At 42.1% G+C, this 19,435-nt stretch overlaps 1 protein-coding gene across 6 annotated transcripts in view; it reads right to left on the bottom strand.

Annotated features, from left to right (window-relative positions):
- The window catches only part of LOC125006414 (synaptotagmin-2), a 28,260-nt gene extending 8,825 nt beyond the window's left edge, over nt 1-19,435 (bottom strand). The window contains exons 1-3 of one of the 6 annotated variants that reach the window (XM_047582404.1): nt 19,085-19,435; nt 1,702-1,930; nt 1,434-1,594 (exon numbers count right to left, since the gene is read on the bottom strand). In XM_047582404.1, the coding sequence (XP_047438360.1) occupies nt 1,434-1,594; nt 1,702-1,906 (366 nt within the window). In that variant the 5' untranslated portion in view covers nt 1,907-1,930; nt 19,085-19,435. Of the gene's footprint in view, nt 1-1,433; nt 1,595-1,701; nt 1,931-5,419; nt 5,574-10,712; nt 10,757-19,084 lie in introns of those variants that run through there. The other 5 variants (XM_047582409.1, XM_047582408.1, XM_047582410.1 and 2 more) reach the window with 5 other exon arrangements.

Below are 19,435 nucleotides of genomic sequence, written 5' to 3'. Positions count from 1 at the left end.
CTAAGTTAATGTGCCACAGGAAATTCATGTGCCACACAAATGCCTCTCTTTTCAGCTCACCATTATTACAGTAAATGGCTCAGGATGAAAGGGCACAGCCAGCTATTTGAATCATGTAGAGTCTCATCGCTGCAGTGTTATTTTTGTAATTGAATTATAGCCTCTTTGTCAAAGTGACCTCGACTTTGAAATGTTTTCTTTCGGGCCGTTCAGTGTCTCCACATCCTGCCTCCTCCTTCAGTATTACAGCAATAATAATAATAATAAAAAAAAGAAGAAGTAGATTTGGTTTGTCATGCAGTTTTATCATCGCCGTTTCCATGTCTCCCAAACAACCAACCATGCCCTTTATCACATGCACAGATTAATAGTGTTAACAGTGTCTTGCATATCATCTTTTAATCCAATACTTTCCATATTGGCGTGAGTTACAGTTACATTGTCCCACGAACAATGTGTTAGATGGTTAGACTCTCCTCTCTGGGGTTTATGGAGCACATCATAGCTTTCCATGGCTACATTCTCAAGCTATCGTAACAAACAAAATTTAAATGATAATAATAATAATAATAATAATAATAATGGGAGGAGACTAAAAAATTAAAAATAAAGCAAAGGAAGCTACGACTTTCATTCCATGAAACCCCACCTCCGCCCTGGGGGCCAGAGAGCGTCAACGTGAGCTATCCACCTACCGTGAAGCGGGAGTCCACCACAGTCAAGAAACACGAGGCACACACAAGACAGACACAAAGCGGAGAAAAAAGGAGGAGAGCAGAGAGAGGAAGAGGTTCAACTCACAAGACACCAAACACGCTACAAAAAAGAGAGGCAATCAACACCACCACCACCACCACCACAATTATGTTGAGAAATGACGCGCTTGTTTCGGGGCGAGGGCAATAAATTCACACCGTGGACAGAGGCAATTGATTGCTTTAATTAACCGGAGCACGGGGCAGTCCGTGGCAACGTGAGCCGATTAGTCCTCAAATTTATCCTTCCTCCTCTGATTTGCCCGACTTTGCGCGGACAAGCTTCAAATTTGTGCAGAACTTCAGCTTTTTTAAAATGCAGCTTTCCGTGCTCGACTTTCAACTTTCAACTGCGCTCTTCAGTCTCTGCCACCTCACAACAAAGTGTGTCATTTTTCAGCATGGGCCACAATGGAGCACGTCACGCGATTTGAACGACCACGACAACAACATCAAATAAATGGAGGGGAAGAGAGCTCTCCTTGTGTCCTCTACAGCCTGGGCTAAAAGAGCTGCTGGTAAAAGATCAAATTCGGTTAGTCGTAAAAGCTGAGCAATAAAAGTCATAAATGATCATAAAAACTTGATAAATTCTTGCGGGAAAGAAGAAGTAAAATGTCACCCAAAACATCCCATTGCCCTGACTTTTCAGCATCTAGGAAGCACGAGGCGTCATACCTCGCCGCCCTGCATGTTCTTCATGTTGAAGCCGTCCTTGCCCTTCTTTCCCTTCTTGTTCTTCTTCTTCTTGCAGCAGCATTTTTTGATTATGCAGAAGCAGCAGGTGAGGATGAGCAGCGCGGCCACCACAGCGATGGCAATCAGAGCCCACGGAGGCACTGTCAAAACACAAGAAGTAAAATACACACGCACACATAAAAAATGTAAACTTGATGTCACACATGAGCCTTTTGAGTCTCTGGAAGAGCTTAGGAGCGTTGCTTACATGGGATTTTGTCAATTTCATTCAAGAACTTGCTCTTGATCTCCTCAAACATGTCGTTCTTGCTGATCTCCGTGTTGTTGGAGCCGGAGGTGTCCGGCACGGAGGTGGAGATGGCGGCCGGGGTGGGGGCCATGCTCATGGTGGTGATGCTGGTGGGCTCGGCGGCCGCCACCGCCTGTGGTTTTCTGAACAAGTTGAACTTCATTGTCAAAGACTAGGGGCAGCGTCCCTGAGGCAACAAGGAAGATCAGATGGGAAGGAAGAGAGGATGAGCAACAACAAGCAAACTGTCGTTGACATCTCAGTATGAAACAATTAATTACCAGGTTAGTATTGAATAAAAGGTTTTTAAATAATTTGTTGGATCAACATGATTCATGAGTAAGCAGAGAGAAATTATAAATATAATCAGCCTAAATGTTTCAGCCTAGATGAGATGCTTCTGATCTAAAGCCCTAAATAAAAACGAGAAATCTGCTGATCAAGATAATGTGGTATAATTAGACGCACCAGAACTAAATAGACGGGGCGTTGAGATTTTGCTGTCAAATGTTGCTTCAGGGCTGAAAAACAAACTTTGGGAAAAAGAAATCTTAGCTGATCTTAGCTTGTCAAGATCACAAGATATGATCGAAAGCTAATAGGCTCTGTGTGTGTTATGATCATTTTTAATATATTCTGTAAGCTTTAGTACGTGTTAAACAGATACCAAAATATCCCATTAGCTTCAGGGACGATGAGCACAATAAGCCTATCTGTCTCCTTGAGGGGTGAGGACTATGAATCCGGGAGTCGTCAAAACCAACACTGTGCACTGTTAGTACAAAGATTGCAGAAGTCACACGAATGGGTGAAAACCTTCCGCTCGGGGATTGATGGCACGAAAGCCACATAAGTTGAAACCCAAGTGTTTCATTGTGCTGATGATGTGAGAATTTACTGTGGGGCAAGAATGAGGAGGAGTAGAGGTGATTACCATTCTACCACTGGACACAATGATCTGCCCAAAACAAAGGAGAGCTGAAAATAGAAGCATGTATCTTAATAGAGCTACTCTAGACTTGAATGGGGCGTTGGGAAGATTAATACCCGTTAAATATACAGCACAGTTAGCTTAGATTAGCATTAGATTAACATAAGTACTGCAACAGGGCAGCAGCTCTATCCAAATTAAATAAAAAACAAACTTTCTCTTCTTCCATTCTCTGCAGAGTTAAGAACCAAATAAAGTTTCTTTAAGTAGCATGTTTAAAAGACACATAAGACAGGAAACATCTGAGCGAAAGAGCAACTACGTTTGTTAAATGAAGCGAAGGGAAAAAAAGCTAAAATGTTAAGACAATTAACAATTACAACCCATCAAGATCATGCAAGTCTTGACCTTTTACTCATAAATGTCAAGTGAGGGGTAGCATTTTGTTTGAGGAGGCTATTCAGCGGCTTCCTTTATCGACTAGCCTCAGTCATGCTACCCTTAAAAGCAGGTACTCTGAGGATTTGAGTCCAAGAAGTAGACCAGGGGCAGTGAATTTCTGAAATGTACCCAGGTGCGTGCCGATGCATGGCTTAATAATCAAATAACCTTAAAAACTATTTTGTATTTGGCAGGTGGTGCTGTTTCTTTTCTGGTACCAGTGAAATGCCTTGCAGCAGCATTTTGCTCCAGCTGCAGACGAGACGATGTGGATGGGTCAATACCCAGATAACACCGAGCTGCAATAATCTAGTTTTGAGGAGATAAATGTGGTGTTGCGGTGTCATGCCATTAAAACAAAGAATGGACTTTGGCAACGAGTCATTTGGATTTGACAGCTGATAAATATGCGCTTACATATAAAGAGGTGCATCAGTGGTACATGATGATCAAATCATCGTTTAAGCCAAATTTCAAGCAAAAATGTTTTACTGCTTCGAGCATCTCAGCTCTGATTAACTGCTTTTATTCATCTTTTGACACGATCTTTCAACTGATCCAGGGACAAAATGAGGCGACCCTCTAAATCAGTGCTAATACCGTCCATCTTTTAACAGCTGATAAAATCTGCTCATCTCCCAGCCTCAACTGAGTATTATATCATAAATGTGGATGTCAATTGATGGCTGGGGACATTCACTCACTGCTTGTTGCAAAACAGAAAAAGGCCAGTTTACTTTTAATCAAATTATTTCATTATAACTCGGTGCAGAGGAGGAGAAGTCAGTCTTTTTTTTCTTCCAGTCGTCAATTATTCAGTTGCTTAATCCAGACAACAACAGGGATCTGGGGAGTTAAGTGGCTTCAGTTCTGTCGAGGGGAATGACCGATGAAGATTCGGACCTTGCCTTTATGCTTTCGTCCTCCCCACCAGTTCCACGCAGCAGAGCCAAAGAAGAGCTGGCAACTTGACAGACGGTTTACTGGCTCTGCAGCTTTAATGTCTACGTGTATTTTTATTTATTTTTTTGCTTCAGGGTGAAAAATTCAAAGGACAAAAATTGTTTGGACAGAAGAGGTCATGAAACAATTACGGTTTCATGCAGACAGGGTTTGACAGTGTCGTAAAGCACGCACTGTGTTGAGGTAGTCTTGTGAAATCAAACAACAATGGAAACATTTATGTGAAAGCAAACACTTTTTTTGTCAAGTGAACACCACAGCAGATATATGGGTTGAATGTGTTGTTTTCAGGCGCTATTATAAGAGTTCAGGTGTTAAATTTTCCGCTAAACACATGTGACTCCACATAAAACATGTTTTTACAACATACCTTGTTCCCAATTCTAGCCAGGTGCTAAACACACATACCCATGTTAAGCCCCCCTTTTTTTTAAGAGTTACTTGCATTCATTGACTCAGGGACCACAGATCAATGATTATTGCATTCCCGACACGCGTGTTTAAGTGTCGACTTTCTCTCGTCGTGAGGTCGGGTTTCCAGTGCTCGCTGTTCACAGGTCTGTACGGTCTGTACAGTAGAGGCCTGTGGGCTGGCCGTTCATTGTTGCTAAGCAATCCTGATCTGTGTCTATCAGCTCTCCAGTATTGCCCACAACCTGCCTATAGCTGCTGCGAGCAGCCAATCAAATAAGCAATTGGCCCAAGACCAGAGTCCGAGTCACTGCCCGAGCTGTGGGCATGATGTGAATGCAGACAGAAACCACCGAGCCGTGATGGAAGACGGTTATGAATAAAGTTTCAGCCACAACCGAAGTTTCTACCTAATTATTATTAGCAACGCTCGAGAAATTCCTCACCTCTGGCACGGAGAATGCCGGTGGCAATTCCTGAATTACTGATCAAGCGCAGGATAACATCACTCTAACTTCATACTCTCACTTCCATAACTTAACAAACCGGATGCTTACCGTTTTGTGTTCGGGTGAGCTATGACTAGGAAAGTAGCTGAATGAAAATGCACGGACATCCATGCCCCCTCTGTGGTTTAGCCTACCTTTTACCTTTCTGCCATAAGCTCCCAGTCCTTATCTGCTTTTGATTCCCACAGCTCATCCACAATGAAATAAAAATAAAGAAAGGAAGAAAGGAAAGGCTCTGACGTATCATCATTACCAGGTATATTCCAGCACAGACGGCACAGTAACAGTTTACCGTGGCTCATCTATTTCGAAAATGCAGAGAAGATCCTCTGAGATAGCTCTGTCCTTGTTGTGGTCACAATCTAAAATGCCATTTGACTGCATTTTAATCTACAAAAGGAATCTTCAAAACCAAACTCACCAGTCAGGTGTGGTGTTCCCCCTCGTGAGCTGGCCCATCCAATATCAATAAGTGTTTGGGTTACAGTTCCTCAGAGCTGTGGTAACATATTCTGATCTCTCCCATAAGCAGAGACTGCAGTCTCCTCTCACTTCTCTCCACTGCAGCACTACAACCCCCCTCCTCCTCCTCCTCCTCCTCCTCCTCCTCCTCCTGTTTCCAATGCACACCATCTCCCCCATTTTCCACCCTCTCGCCACACACCTCCCTATTCCAGCTCTATCTCTGTCTCAGTGTACACTCATGCATACAACCTCTTTACCCCTCTCCCTCTCTCCCCCCCCCCATCTCTTCCCCCCAGCCTCATTTGCGATGCTGCTCACACAGCTGATTGCAGCATGTCACTCTTTGGTCTAGTATTGGAGGCCGGTTGTAAACGATCAATATGCACAAGTGCTGTGGCAAGGGGCGTCCGAATGAAGCCACAGCTTGCACGCAGCAGAGACGGACAACAAGCAAGGTATGCAGCAGGAGACGAGCTGATTTCACCGCACCAGCTCCGCAAATGCTAAATGCACTGGGCTCATGCAATTAATTGGATCCCAGCAATTGATCCCAGAAGTGTGATATAACCCTCTGGGGAGGTGCCTACTTGTTAAACCATTCAGAACAAACAGAACCAAGAACAACTACAGCAACTCGTCTGCCTTTCACCGATCCCTCAGGAGACCCATCAGGGACGATTGGAAGTGAGCAGATTGCAATGGATCGTCTCCGGTTACAATACAAACAAAATCACGCAGAGTGTTGAGCTGAAAGGATTACACCACAGACACGTGCAACCAAGACGTCTGGGTAAATCTGAATCTGAAACGCACTCCACTTCAAATGTAGTAACTGCCCCTAGCTTGGCCTTGTATGAATGAATTCTGCGTCATAAACCGATTTCAAATGTCTTTCACGCGGTTTCTTTTGTGGTAACTTTTCAATTCCAGCATTCAGCCTTTTCCCCTGTGTTCTCTCGAAACAGTCTCTCCTTCCCTGCTCCCCTTGGGGAAATACCTTTCTGTGTACTCAAGTTCAGCTGGCAGCTGTCAGATGCCTGCATGAGGCGGCTCTTCTCATATCAGCTTACAGTGCAATTAAATGCTTCTGCCAGAGGAGGGCAGGAATCTCATACAGAACTGCTGCATCACAGAGCGTCCTCCTCCTTTGCTGTCAGTGTGCTGCCAAGTAATGCCCACATTTGTTTTCCAGCTTTTCCCCGAGCCTGTTTTGCTAAATGCTTTCAGAAAAGCCAAAAGTCACTCTTATTAAATTAAATATTTAGCCGCGACTTTGCTCAGGGCTGTACAAGATCATGAAGGGTCTTTGCTTTAATGGGCTGGAAATTTTTACTTGCTTCTCTGTAATTTTCTAGTGATGTTAAAAGACTTTCTCCTTCATCAGACTCTGAGAATTATGCACCCAGTGAGTGAATTTAGAGACCTTGCAGAACGCTAAATAACTTAAATCAGAAGTTAATGTGGCTGTGTGGCTATTTAGAGGTTTCTGCAGTGAGATGCGTTGAGGTAAAGTGTCTTGGGGGAGTCAGGCTTTGTTACACTGATAAAGAAAAAGGGTGTTTGGGCGGATTAAATAAATAAGATATGACATGATGATTAATGAAGTCCCAGACTTTGCTGGGTGTTTGCTGAGGTATTAATTTATTTGCTGTGAAAGTTCCTACTTAACAGAGAGACATGACAAATGTGTTAATCTAATATTTGATTAGGGTTAGGGTTATGGTGCAAGAAAGTAAATCTACGCATTTCCTTAAATGTTGAAGCTTTTCTTTGCGGTATAAATGATGGATGTCAATTCAGTGCTAGCTCAGAAACAACTCTAGCAGAGCTGTATATTAGAGAGAGTCTGGCCAACTAGGGAGTGGACCGTCTGAGCTATCCCGCTATGCTGATTGGTTCTGAGCTGGTCACGTGTTTCATGGGCGCCATGTTAGATACATCTAACCAATATTCATCCATAGAGAAGTAGCAATCAAAATGTAATTACATTAAAAGTTAGAATATGCCACAGTGTTCAGCCTACAGTTCCAGCAAAAACAGAGAAAGTCATGGGAGCAGAAAATAAAAAAGGAAGAATTGCATGTCAACTGATGTCTCCTTATTATGTGAGGTAAATATCAATGTCTCGTCTCAGTGATGTTTGTAAGGATTTTATATAGGGAAAATAAAGCTACACCATCATAAATGTGTCATTCAACTCAAAAAGTGAACCGAGCCTCATGCTAGCCTTATGCTAGCTAGTTATCTAAACTAAAGGCTTTGAAAAATAGTAGCTACCATCACATATACTGTAAAACCTACATGTGCATGTTATTTATGTCCATGTAGATAGACTTAGATTAAGACTTTTTGTCACTGTAGCTTTGTTGGATATAAAAGTAAACACAAGAAAGATAAAATAAAAAAAATGCCTCGGTTACTACAAAGTTAGTATGGGCCAGACGTTGGTAATAACATTTATAGGCACGTAATGGTGAAAATAAGCAATTCATTTCCACATGGCACATATGGTTTACACTGCAGAATCTTCCCTCCGATGTATCTAACATGGCGCCCATGATTTGAGTTGTCCAGACTCTCTTGTTCAAAGCAGAACCTCAAGCTTAATTCAGCTAAATCCGTTCAGTTAATGGTCACTTCTGGCTCCAATAAACCAAGGTGCCACTGGACAAGTGCAAAAGTTTTAAAATAACAGCTAACTTCTCATCAATGGGTGATCCTAGATTGTAGGAGCCCCTAGGCAGACACATACATGCGCCATCCCCCAAGTATGAATGAGCAAAATCTTTCAAACTATAAACAGAAGGGAACCCCTACGTGGAGAATTGTCGATTCATTGTAGGGCCTTCGTCCTTCACAGAACCTCCACCGTCCCAATTCTCTGCAGTTATCAAACATCCTCTTACTCTTGACAGCTCTTTTTTCCCACTGCCAATTAAGGAAATGAATGAAAAGAGGCAGGAACACGAGGAAACTGAAAAGAAAACAAAAGAAAGCAAAACCGAAGCGCCCAGACAAAACTGGAATCAGCATAATGCAATGCAAAGACAACACAAATCTGAAAGGTGATTCCATATGTCCTTCCCTGTTTCTTCTCCTTTGCATGCACGGGAAACAGAAAATTCAATCTGAATAATATTACAAGCCCAGCTTCAAAGGACAAGAGTGGTCATGAGATGAACAGCAAGAATTTGTTTAAATACATTTTAGAAGTTTCTGAAAACGGCCTATTTCTCTTTGTTCTGGATGTGGATGTGATCAGCTAATGTTCTACACCAGATGTGATAAATCCCCACTCTGCTCTTGACTCAGCAGTTTTACTGTCGACAAGTTCATTGCAGCTAGTCACGGTGCAGCTGCACTATTCAGGGAAGCAGTTACAGTACGGTACAATACATCCGCCTGGATTCCCAGTGCACTGTGGGTTACTCCTGCTCCTCCATTTCTCTGTGAGCACCTGTGAGTGAGTAAACTCCTCTTCCCCTCGCCCCATCTCTACAAAGGACGAGTCGGGGCTGATGATGGGGCCGCGTGAGGAGGTCAATAAGAGCAACACAACCACTATCAAAGCTGCAGATAGTGAACATATGCGGAGAACAGCTGCTGCCCAACGCGCTCCCATGGCTCAGCTGTGTCGGGACATTTTGGTTGAGACGACTTGGGTCCTCTGAGGCAGCAGACGGGATGAGGAAAAGGCTGCCCCTCTCCCGGCTCCTGCAGGGAGTGCTGCAATGCAGGGGTGCAACGGAGAAATACGAAGCTCGAAGGCATTTGTCCAACAGTCAGCTACTCACTCTTCCTTCATTATCCTGCCATGCCTTGTTTCTTCCTGTTCTCATTACTTTCATTTTTTATATCTGTCAATGCAGCCTTTTCCTCCCAGCCATCTGTCTCTAGGTACCTTTACACACATACGCATAACAAACACATTCCCACACACACACACACGCACACACACATTTAAGGAGCTCGTCATAAGCTGGCAGGTCATTACTGCAACACAGACGGCAGTAAACAGAAAGCCCCATATGGTTGTGTATGTTGTGTTTGAGTGTCTCAAAAGTACCAATTGGTCAACACGGTGTGTATGTGTGTCTGTAATCTCTGGGTGGATTTTTAAAGCTGAAGAATAGCTCTTGTGCTTTGACAGCAGCATTTCACTCAAACCGAGGGCACATGATGACAGCGCTGGATGTCAGGCTGTGACATAAAGGGCCGGAAAGCTGAGACAGCTCAATCAGTGTCAACATGATCATGGGACACTCATGAAACTGCTGAGAAAATAGGCCACAACCGCAATCTAAAAGCTAAACAATTAGCCGGAAAAGAGAAAGCAGTTTTCACAGTACGAGCCTTAAATCCACAAGCCGCTGAAGCTGGATAGTTTATCTCGGGAACTGGAATAGATGAATTGATATTTTGACTAATCACGTAGGGGTTGAAATTAAAGCCCTGCTTAGTTTATAGTCTAGAGATTGGATGTTGGAAATGATCAACTCCAGGTTCTAATAAGAACGATGAAGGCTTTTGTTTTTTTCCCCACCCTAACAGGTGCAGCAACCTGACTGTTTAGTGATACAATTTTTTGTTTAGGCCTCCCTCGTGCCTCCAAAACAGTTGTGTCTCAACAGAGAATGGACATGGGCCTTCTGAAGGTGTCCTGTGGTGCCTGGTAACAGAAGATTGTCAGTGGGGGCTTTTGGGGAGGGGCCTCTGTGGATCAGACTTGTTCCAGTGCATCCAACAGATACTTGATCAGTTTGGGATCTAGTGAATTTGGAGGCTAGGTCAACACGTGCTGTTCTTCATGTTTTTTCAGTTGTTCCTTTTAAATCAAGACAGTACTGCATTTTACCACTGGAAACCCAACGTGCTTAATGGAAACAAAACTCGTTTTAAACAGTCACCTTTTTTCCTCCATGAACATTCCTAGCAAAATCACACTTCAAAACGAATGGTTACAGACGGCAAAGTAAACGCTACACATCAACATTGTAAGTTTCTAAAACATTACTGAGGTGTACGTTCACGTGGGGGAGGCGTGTGCATTAAACTGAGTTGCTTTCAACAACTATGTAGGCAGCGCGTGATCACTACACTGTAAAACGGTTAGACTTCACCTCCGTGTTTCAAACTTACTTCAAACAAAGCCACCAAAAATTACTTGACTAAAATAGTTCACAAACATCCCCAATACATTCCGGCATGGCTAAATCCTAGTTTCAAAGCATATTTGAACATTTACAAACCTGAAAACTGGAGAGAGATGAAGACGCGGCTTGTCAGTTTCAAGGCACTTGCAGTAATGAGGGGAAAACGCAATGCAAGTCACTAAAACCGAACCCGTCCTCGCCCCCTGCTGGCATGGAGCCAACATTGCAATATACACATTGAATAGGAAAATAAACCACCGCAAAAATAAATGCAATCTCTTTGGGGTACCTTTTTTCAAAATGGATTACAATAAATTGTATTCAAAATAAAAGACAATTTTTCTCTTTTTACTCTTTTTCAAAAACACAAAATGTGACTTTTGTGGTCGTCACACAAACATAGGCAACATCTGCTCCGTTCAACCAGCTGATGCTCCTTTCCAAGTCTGATAGAGTAACGAGAATGGTGGTCACTTCAACATAAACACTTAACAGGAGCCTCTCTTGAGCCACAGTTTGGTTGGGTCTTATCTTGGCTGGCAACTCAACTTGGCAGGTTCTCTGGAAAAGGACGTGCTGCCTCTTTAGATATAAAGCTTTGATTTAGTGTATCAATTCATATTCTCAAGAGATTATGTTCTAATGGCAATATAAAGCTATAGTCCATTCTAGCTCACAAATCCAGGCATAACTCAGGCATAATTCGTTTCATCATTTACTATTGTGCCATTTAAAATATCTTGTAGCGTTCTTTTCAGGTTTCCCACTATCTGCCAACAACCAGCGACTTAACGGGCAGAAAAAAACAGTCTGGCATTTTAAACAAAATATTAATGTGTGATGGCCGTTGCACCTTCTAGTTTAGAAAAAGTTATCACCTTTATACCAAAATATATTACCAGCCTCTTGCGTCATTTCATATGTGGAAAACGATCCCAATCAACGGGGGTAAAATCAAGCTAGGTGATTAACTGAGCAGCAGCTTCCTGCTAAATTTCCCCTGTGTTAGTCCATATACATTAGCTTAAAGGCAAACTGTTGCAGTTGTTACGCCCACAAATGTTTCCCTTTGGTGATGAAAACACAGCAGACAGTTACATCAGACAGACGACTGGTAATCGTGGCTTATCATATGCTCATCACGCAACATTATATTTATACTGTCGCATGTTGTGGTGCGGATTTCGTTCACATGCGCTTTATGTTTTTTGTTTGTTTGACTTTGTATTTATTGATTTAAGGCCCCCACAGATTTTTTTTCCGTTGCCTCATGAGAAGGTTATTTAAAGGTCAGGACTTTTATCACCTGAATCCGCTGCACTCCCCGGCTCATTGTTTAGCCTTCTGGCCTTCAACTTTGCCGCGTTTGTTCACGCTCACTGCTCTCAAAGCAAAGTTTCACCTGCAGTTTTCAGCACAAAAAGCGTTTATTTTTATTTTAAACCCTAAATTTAGTAGCTGTAGGGACAGAGTCTAACCTCAGCAGTCGCTGGGAGTCCAAGAACTGAGCTTAAGAGACAGTGAATATTTCATCAGATGGCCAGTACCACTACCAAAACCGAACAACAATGTTACTTCACAAACTGTTTTCTTAAGCATAAAATTAAAAGAGGAGAATATGAACATTTTACAGCTTGTGCTGTTGCTCCCTGATTAGGAGAAGTGACAGATTTGACAAGACTCTAATAGCGCGTACGTTAAAGTTGGAACAAAATATGTTTTTCCTCTTCTCATGAAATAATATGAATTGTACAGATAGGAGTAAAAAGAGAAACGGGTCTAAAAACAAAATTCTTCAGCAGTGTATCGTGCGGGTGTGACAGAAACATTAAATAATAACATTTCCTCATTGCTGTGGGGGATTTAGGAGATATGGTTTCAGGGAACCTACTCTTATTGACTTACAACTCACTAATTTGTCAGAGGAATTGTTTTGTTTTTGTCCCATCTATCTGAGGCTGGCACTGGTTCTCACTTTCTTTATGGTGCAAATGCCAATAAAACACAAAATAAAGACAAATAAAGCACAAGCAGATTAAGAGTGCTGCGTCTCCCGAGGACTGAGGCCATCTCCACAACTACAAAACACACAGAAAGATGGTACACACACACACACACACACACACACACACACACACACACACACACACACACACGCATTCCTTCTCCTCCTGCCTCCTGGTGCTGAAAATAGCCTGACCGACTAACACTGGATATTGGTGCATTAAGGGTGTGGGCAGCAGAAAGGAGGGAGAGAGGGGGACAGTGACATTTAGAGAAAGAGGGGGAGGAAGGATGTCACCCCACGAGCGAAGGATGGATTGCCCAACCACACGCATCTGGGGCAACATGACGAAGTAGAACTGAGTAAAGAGAAGCCAGAAGGGCCAAGAGTTCAGTAAGTAATTATCTGATCTGTCTGCACTTCCCGCATCTCCTCCGTCGCCTCGAAAACCATTTCACATCAGATTTCACTGTAGACTCTCGCTAATTAAACCACGGCAGTCATTTCCCCGCGACTGGCCCCGTGCTTCATTAAAGCACGCATGAAATGACGTTACATTCGGAAAGGAGGGAAGCTTTTATTGCTAAAATCTCGGGCCAGCAGAGAACTGAATATGTCAATCCTGGCGTCCTCCATTTTCTGCTAGAGCAAATGTCTAAATCTGTCAAGGGTTTCGTGCTGGGTAGAGAAGGACAAATTGCAATCATTAAAAAAAGCCCTTCATCAGCAAATGCTCACAAACAGGCCTGCACTCAGACTGAGACGTGCTAAAAAGCAACAGATCTTCCTAAAACCTATAACTGCTGCTGATTTAATACATTTGACAGATAAATATGCTGCTGTAGCGTCGTGGTCATCTGACTGTGCAGGACTCAGAGTGACCAGCAGAGAGCACCACACGCACACTCCTATATCCCCGGGGTTAATCGAATTGGTCGACTTTGAATGAGTCCTGCTCTCACGGCAGAGTAGTTTCAAGTCGTTTATCGAAGTAAAAGGTCTTAATGATTTTCCCTCTGCGACTATCAATATATGGAATAACACAAACAGAGGCAGCCAATGTGTTTTTACCCTCAGGGGGTCCACAGGGGTACTGCATGGAGGTCACAAAGTCTTTGGTTGATTAGACATTTTTCATATATATATATATATATATTTTTTTTTTATTATTATAAACTTTCCCCCTAAATTTTAAATTAGTTTAAATGCATATTAACATGAATCCAGCATATTTTAGTGAAGGAAAAATTCAAGGTTATATTTCAATCACCACTTGACTCATTCACCGAGACGCCGTTTCACACCAGCAAAGACCTGTCAATTTAAGCCTCGCGTGAACGTGTGGCTGCTGACTCAGTCACAAGGCCGCATATTGCATGCGACTCTTTCAGGTTCCCTGCAATTGGCTGAGAGCCTATTCGGTCAGTGAAATCAAGACACGCTGCAGAAGAGAAGCTAACAGTGCAGCTTTGCCACAATGTTTTAGTAATTCGCTGTCCCTACAACATTTAGCTATGTTTAAAGGTATATGTATGTATGTTTTTGGCAGCTGCGCAGCCACATTACTGGTGCACGTTTGAAATTTGAACCTGTATTATTAGAATAGCTTAATATTAAATGAAAAATGATAATAATAAAGTATACTTATAAATAGCACAAAGCTGAGTTTAATATAGAACATATATAGTAGGTAGGGGGTCCCTACTTAATCTCTCCATCAGTTTGGGGGTCCTTGGGCTGAAAAATGTTGAAGACCCCTGGTCTGCTACTTAAACATATTAAGTCAACACTGAAGCACTCAGAATTGTTTTCCTGTAAAGTACTGACCTCCTTCCGCACAAGGCCACAGAGGTTAGGCTGAAACAGTCACTAGAGTCACTCCCATAGCTGATGAGACATTTAGGCAAATAATAATCGCAATACCACATGAGAATGTCTTTTTATCGCTGTGCAAATATATTTACTGGTACTGCTACCACTTGTCCACAGCGTGATGATATGAAAATCATTCATTACTTCAACCTGTACTGATGCTCAAGAGAGCATTATGGGGCGATGCTCTTCTCCAACAAGTCAGTCACGAAGGCTAAGATAGAGAAAGACAGCCAGTAAAGAGATATGGTTACAGAAAAGAAGAGTTGATTAAATAAAATTAAAAAAACAAACAAACAAACAAACAAAAAGGCAAAGGTGACTTGTTAGAAGAAAATAACTGAAAATGATGTGAATAAAACTGCAGTAATATGAGAGGCCCACAAAATCTCACAAATAAGATGCATGTTTGAGAGAAAAAAACAAGTTACTGAAACACATATTATTAAAGTAAGTTTAAAATTAAATTGATGAAATATGAAAAAGGAGACACTTTTTTCAAGGCAAACTAAAATTCAAAGCAGTCTTTCTAAATTAGAACAGAACTCACTGAACCTAAAAGAAAAAGCAATTATTATAATGGTCTGATCAAAACTATCTTGAGCAAATTTGGAATTGAACACTGGAATTTTCCAGTAGGTTCTTAAGAAATGAAATCACGTTTTCCAAGAAGTCCACCCCAGTCTTATCATATAAAACACAGTGGGGTGCACAGTAGACATTAATGGTAGTACTCAACAAGACAGAATGATAGACAAAGTCTATTTTTTTGTCCATGATTAGAAGATGATGTATGCCTATAATTAAAAGTACATCAATCAAATCTTTATATCCCATTTAAAAAAAAATAAATAAATAAAAAATCTTAAATGTCACACAGTGTCATGTTTTGTTCCTCTAACAGTAACTATGGAAATTAAAAACAATGGACAAGCTTGAACCAGAGGAAGTCTTTAATCAATTTAATTTCTTACATTTCTGAATTTGATGGCGCTTTTACTGAACCTACATGGCCTCTGGCATTCCTTGCAGCTTCCTCCTCTCCCACTGCTGTTCCCTTCACTCTGGTGAATTTTTTTAATCTTCCCTCAGGGCACAACTCAGAAGATTTAGCATCTGCTCCATCTGCTAACTGATCACAGAAAGTTCCACTTCGACAAACATTCGATGGGTTGTTGATTGGAACCATCAGAGTGAATGCGGAGATTCAGTTGCTGAACTACTGACATATTTGCTCTCGTAGGCAGACACAGAAATCCACTTTGTTTTCAGACAATAAAATGCTTTACTGATGGCCTTCCAATGAAAATACTCTACAGCACAGCACCAGAAAAAACATCAATACAGCAGCTATAAAATAATTACTTTGACAGCATTGTCTGTCAAACTGTATCTGTACACAGAAACATCAACAAATGCCATTTGGAGAAATGGTATCGTTTATAGTTGCTGCACGGCCGCTCATTTGCTCACGGAGTTTAAATGAAAAACATCATTGTATGCGTGCCCCGTGTACACTGAAGCGGCTGGCAGCCTGTGAATGAGGATCTACGTTTAGTGGAGACGAGATCAGAAGCTGCAGCGACGCCTCTCATTTCATGAACCATCAAGCAGCAGAAGTGCTCCAGGCATGGACACCTCTTCTCAGAAGAAGCTGCAGTGTGGAAACTCTCAACGGCAAAAATAAAGGCTCACAATTACAATAAGAACTAAGACCGGGAATTAAATATTTGTGATTTTAAGACTTGGTCAACCCACTTTACTGTTACCCAGCTACTGCACAGGAGCTGACATCATATAGTCTACAGTAAATTATTTATGGATGAGTAAGAGCCAACAGAACCTTCTGGTAGATTCATGAAGCAAGGAGCAATTTTGTTTTTTGTTTTTAACTTTTCAACCTAATTTATCTAAATTTGAGATAAAAATTATGTTCTCTGTGTGTCTGCAATTCAACTTCAATATCTGTCGTCTTCCCAGCAATTAGTGACATTTTATGCATTCCGGATGTCACCTGATGTCACAGCTTGTTTGTACTGGAAACTAACTAAATAGCAAACATGGCAAATCAGTGGAGAGAAACGTAGGCTGCAGCTGCAGTAGCCTGGCAAGAAGGCATCCGGAACGAACAGTCCAGAAGGTTGTGCATTTCCCCAGATTAATCTCCATTGCCAACAGAACCTCAATCACTCTGCTGCCATGAATTTGTTTTCATTTTTAAGAGTGAGCTGTTATTCTTCTACGATGTCGCTGACGCCAGGCCAGCGCAAACCCAGATGTGTCTGCACATAGTCCTCACTTGGGCAGATATAACCAGCCCGATGAAGAGTGATATATACACAATGACCATGAAGTGTATTTTTACACATTTTTGTACAGACCCAAGAATAAAATAACACCCCTATGAGTCTAGAGATATGCTAGCAGTTCTGTACAGTCTGTACTTGAGCTAAATGCTAACACGTGCTAACAAGATGGCAATGAAAAGTTGCGTACATGGAACTGTCACTCGTCGATTTGAACAAAAGAACACCATTGTTGATTCTACAGACAGGAGGCTGGTTAACATGCATGTATGTATGTATTTGGCTCTACCATTTGATGTGGCCTTTCGGTGCTTCTAGATGAAGCAGCAGGGAATCTGCAAGTTATTAGCATCATTGTCTGCCTCTCATTCAATGGTTGTGAAACACATGGATCAAAAACCGCAAATGTGAACCTCATGTGTCTTTGTTGTGATTCATCATCTGGGAACGGTGAATGTCTGCATCCAATTTTGTGCCAATTCATAATATATTTGACAAGATGAGTAAAAAAAAAAAAGCTGTCCTTTTTGAGCACCACAAGCTACGTAAAAAATGAAACGCTAGTTGGGATTTTAGCATCGCCCCTATAGCCACGTCAGTTGCATGGCTGAAAAAGATGTGTCAGGAAGATCCATAAGACGACACCCTATAAGATAACTAATCTCAGACATGCAATGCTGACTTCAACACCAGACACCAGGCACCGGCTGCAAAACTGTATAACTAATCCTCACCCAGTGTGCAGCCAAATGCAAAATCAGCAACTATACACAACCCTAGACGCAACTTGATATTTTTCTCTTTTTGTCATAGCCAACAATCCTTCAGACGGTTTAAACATGATTCAACCAACTTTATGTGAGGTTGTGCAACACTGCTTAGAGCTCCTGGAAATAATCTAGTGTCATGGGTCATCATCTTAAATGTTCATAGAACGGGTAATGGAGAAGAACATCCCAACATTTGAATGGAGTATCCATTAATACAAATCGAATTGTTTGGTCACATACTCACGGTGCCGTCTGTTATATGAAGACATGTAACTGTGAACCTGTAACATCCACTGCAGCACAAAATGCACCAGTGTGTGTCAGTCCTAGTGTAAGTCCTGACATATTGCAGCTACACACCCACTGATTCACCTCTGCTGATGCCAAAAGGAAGTCCTCACACACACACATTGCGAGGATTGTCCCAGTCATGTACTCATCACATCCCCAGGGACGAAGGAAACCCACTGCATCACGTGACGCGTCCAAAACCACTGCATCATAATGAACTCGGCTGCACGATGGGAAAACACTGACCACTCGCCAGAATCTATGGCTTCAAATAAAGAATTTCTTAATCGATGAGAAAACAGAAAACAACGGGTGAAATGCCAAGACAATAAAATTGATTTCAGGCTACAGAGTGACCAGGGTCCATCAGGGACTGTAATGCGCAAAAAAAATTGAGATGCACGTCAGTGAGCCTGATCTTTAATCACTTTCTGCTACAGTCAACGGGGGGGGGGGAGATATTTCACCAAAAGAAAAGGGCGCAGCGGACTGATGAAATTCACTGGTTTAACGGGACGGGCTCAGATTCATTTGCGTGAATGCCCTGCAGACTCTTATGTGGGCCCTTCACTCCTGCTGGCTCAGCAGATTTGACTTTGCACTCAGTGTCTTACTGAGGAACAGCGAGCTGACTCCCGTCATCCGTCTAAAAACTGTTAAAAGAAAGAGCTTCCCAGTGAAAAAATACAGACGAAATCAAAAGAAAATCAATCATATGGCAGTTTAACAAAACTCCTTATTCACCAGTAAAATATTCAGCAAAGTATTATTTAACAACTTATAGACACATATATGTATATATACATATTATAACCATATTATAATCACCCAATAGAAAGTGCAATAAATTCCCATCTCAACTTCTACCCTCACACATACACACGTTTGTTTTTATTATGTAACATTATACTGCAGCATTACAGGATGCTACGCACCAGGCAAGAGGACCTACCGGCACGGTTTAAAAGTTCCTCTCTGGCAGATTTGCTATTAGTGCAAGACAGTCTGTATTAAAATGAGAAGCGGCTTGGAAAACGCTAACACTGTCTGCTCTAATTACCCCTGAGCCATCTATTCTCCCTTTCTTTCTCTGCAGAGCTTTTTTTTCCACATTCAGGCAGGATGTGTGTAATGAGGCTAGGTGCCTCTGTGACAACCTGCCATGCAGCAAAGCCTCTATAACAGGCGCTGGACGGAGAGGAGAGGAAAGGAAGGGCTGCTTACCTTGAAAAGAGATGTGCCGCCTCCCAAACGAGGAGTGGAAACAGAAAACGGGGTCAGACAAAAAAAAAAATCTTAACAATCTGCACTTTGGCTTATCCCACACTCAAAATACATTGCAGAAAAAAACCGAACGCCTCAGTACTGCCCTGTCCCAGCACAGCTTATAGTTGTTTCTTTCCAAAAAGAAAAAAGATACAGAACGAGCTTTCCTGGCTGAACGTGCAGCTGAGGTATACTCAGATATGAGAGAGACGAGAGGAAATACACATTAACATGGTTTCAACACACTGAAGTCAGCACAAGCATCAGAGCCGGTGCAGTTCCACTGCTGTATTTCCCGGCACTGTTCCC

The sequence above is a fragment of the Mugil cephalus genome, chromosome 4, assembly GCF_022458985.1.
Source record: "Mugil cephalus isolate CIBA_MC_2020 chromosome 4, CIBA_Mcephalus_1.1, whole genome shotgun sequence".
Classification (NCBI taxonomy): domain Eukaryota; kingdom Metazoa; phylum Chordata; class Actinopteri; order Mugiliformes; family Mugilidae; genus Mugil; species Mugil cephalus.
The sequence above is the reverse complement of the archived record's forward strand: the minus strand, read 5'-3'. Positions and strand labels throughout refer to the sequence as shown.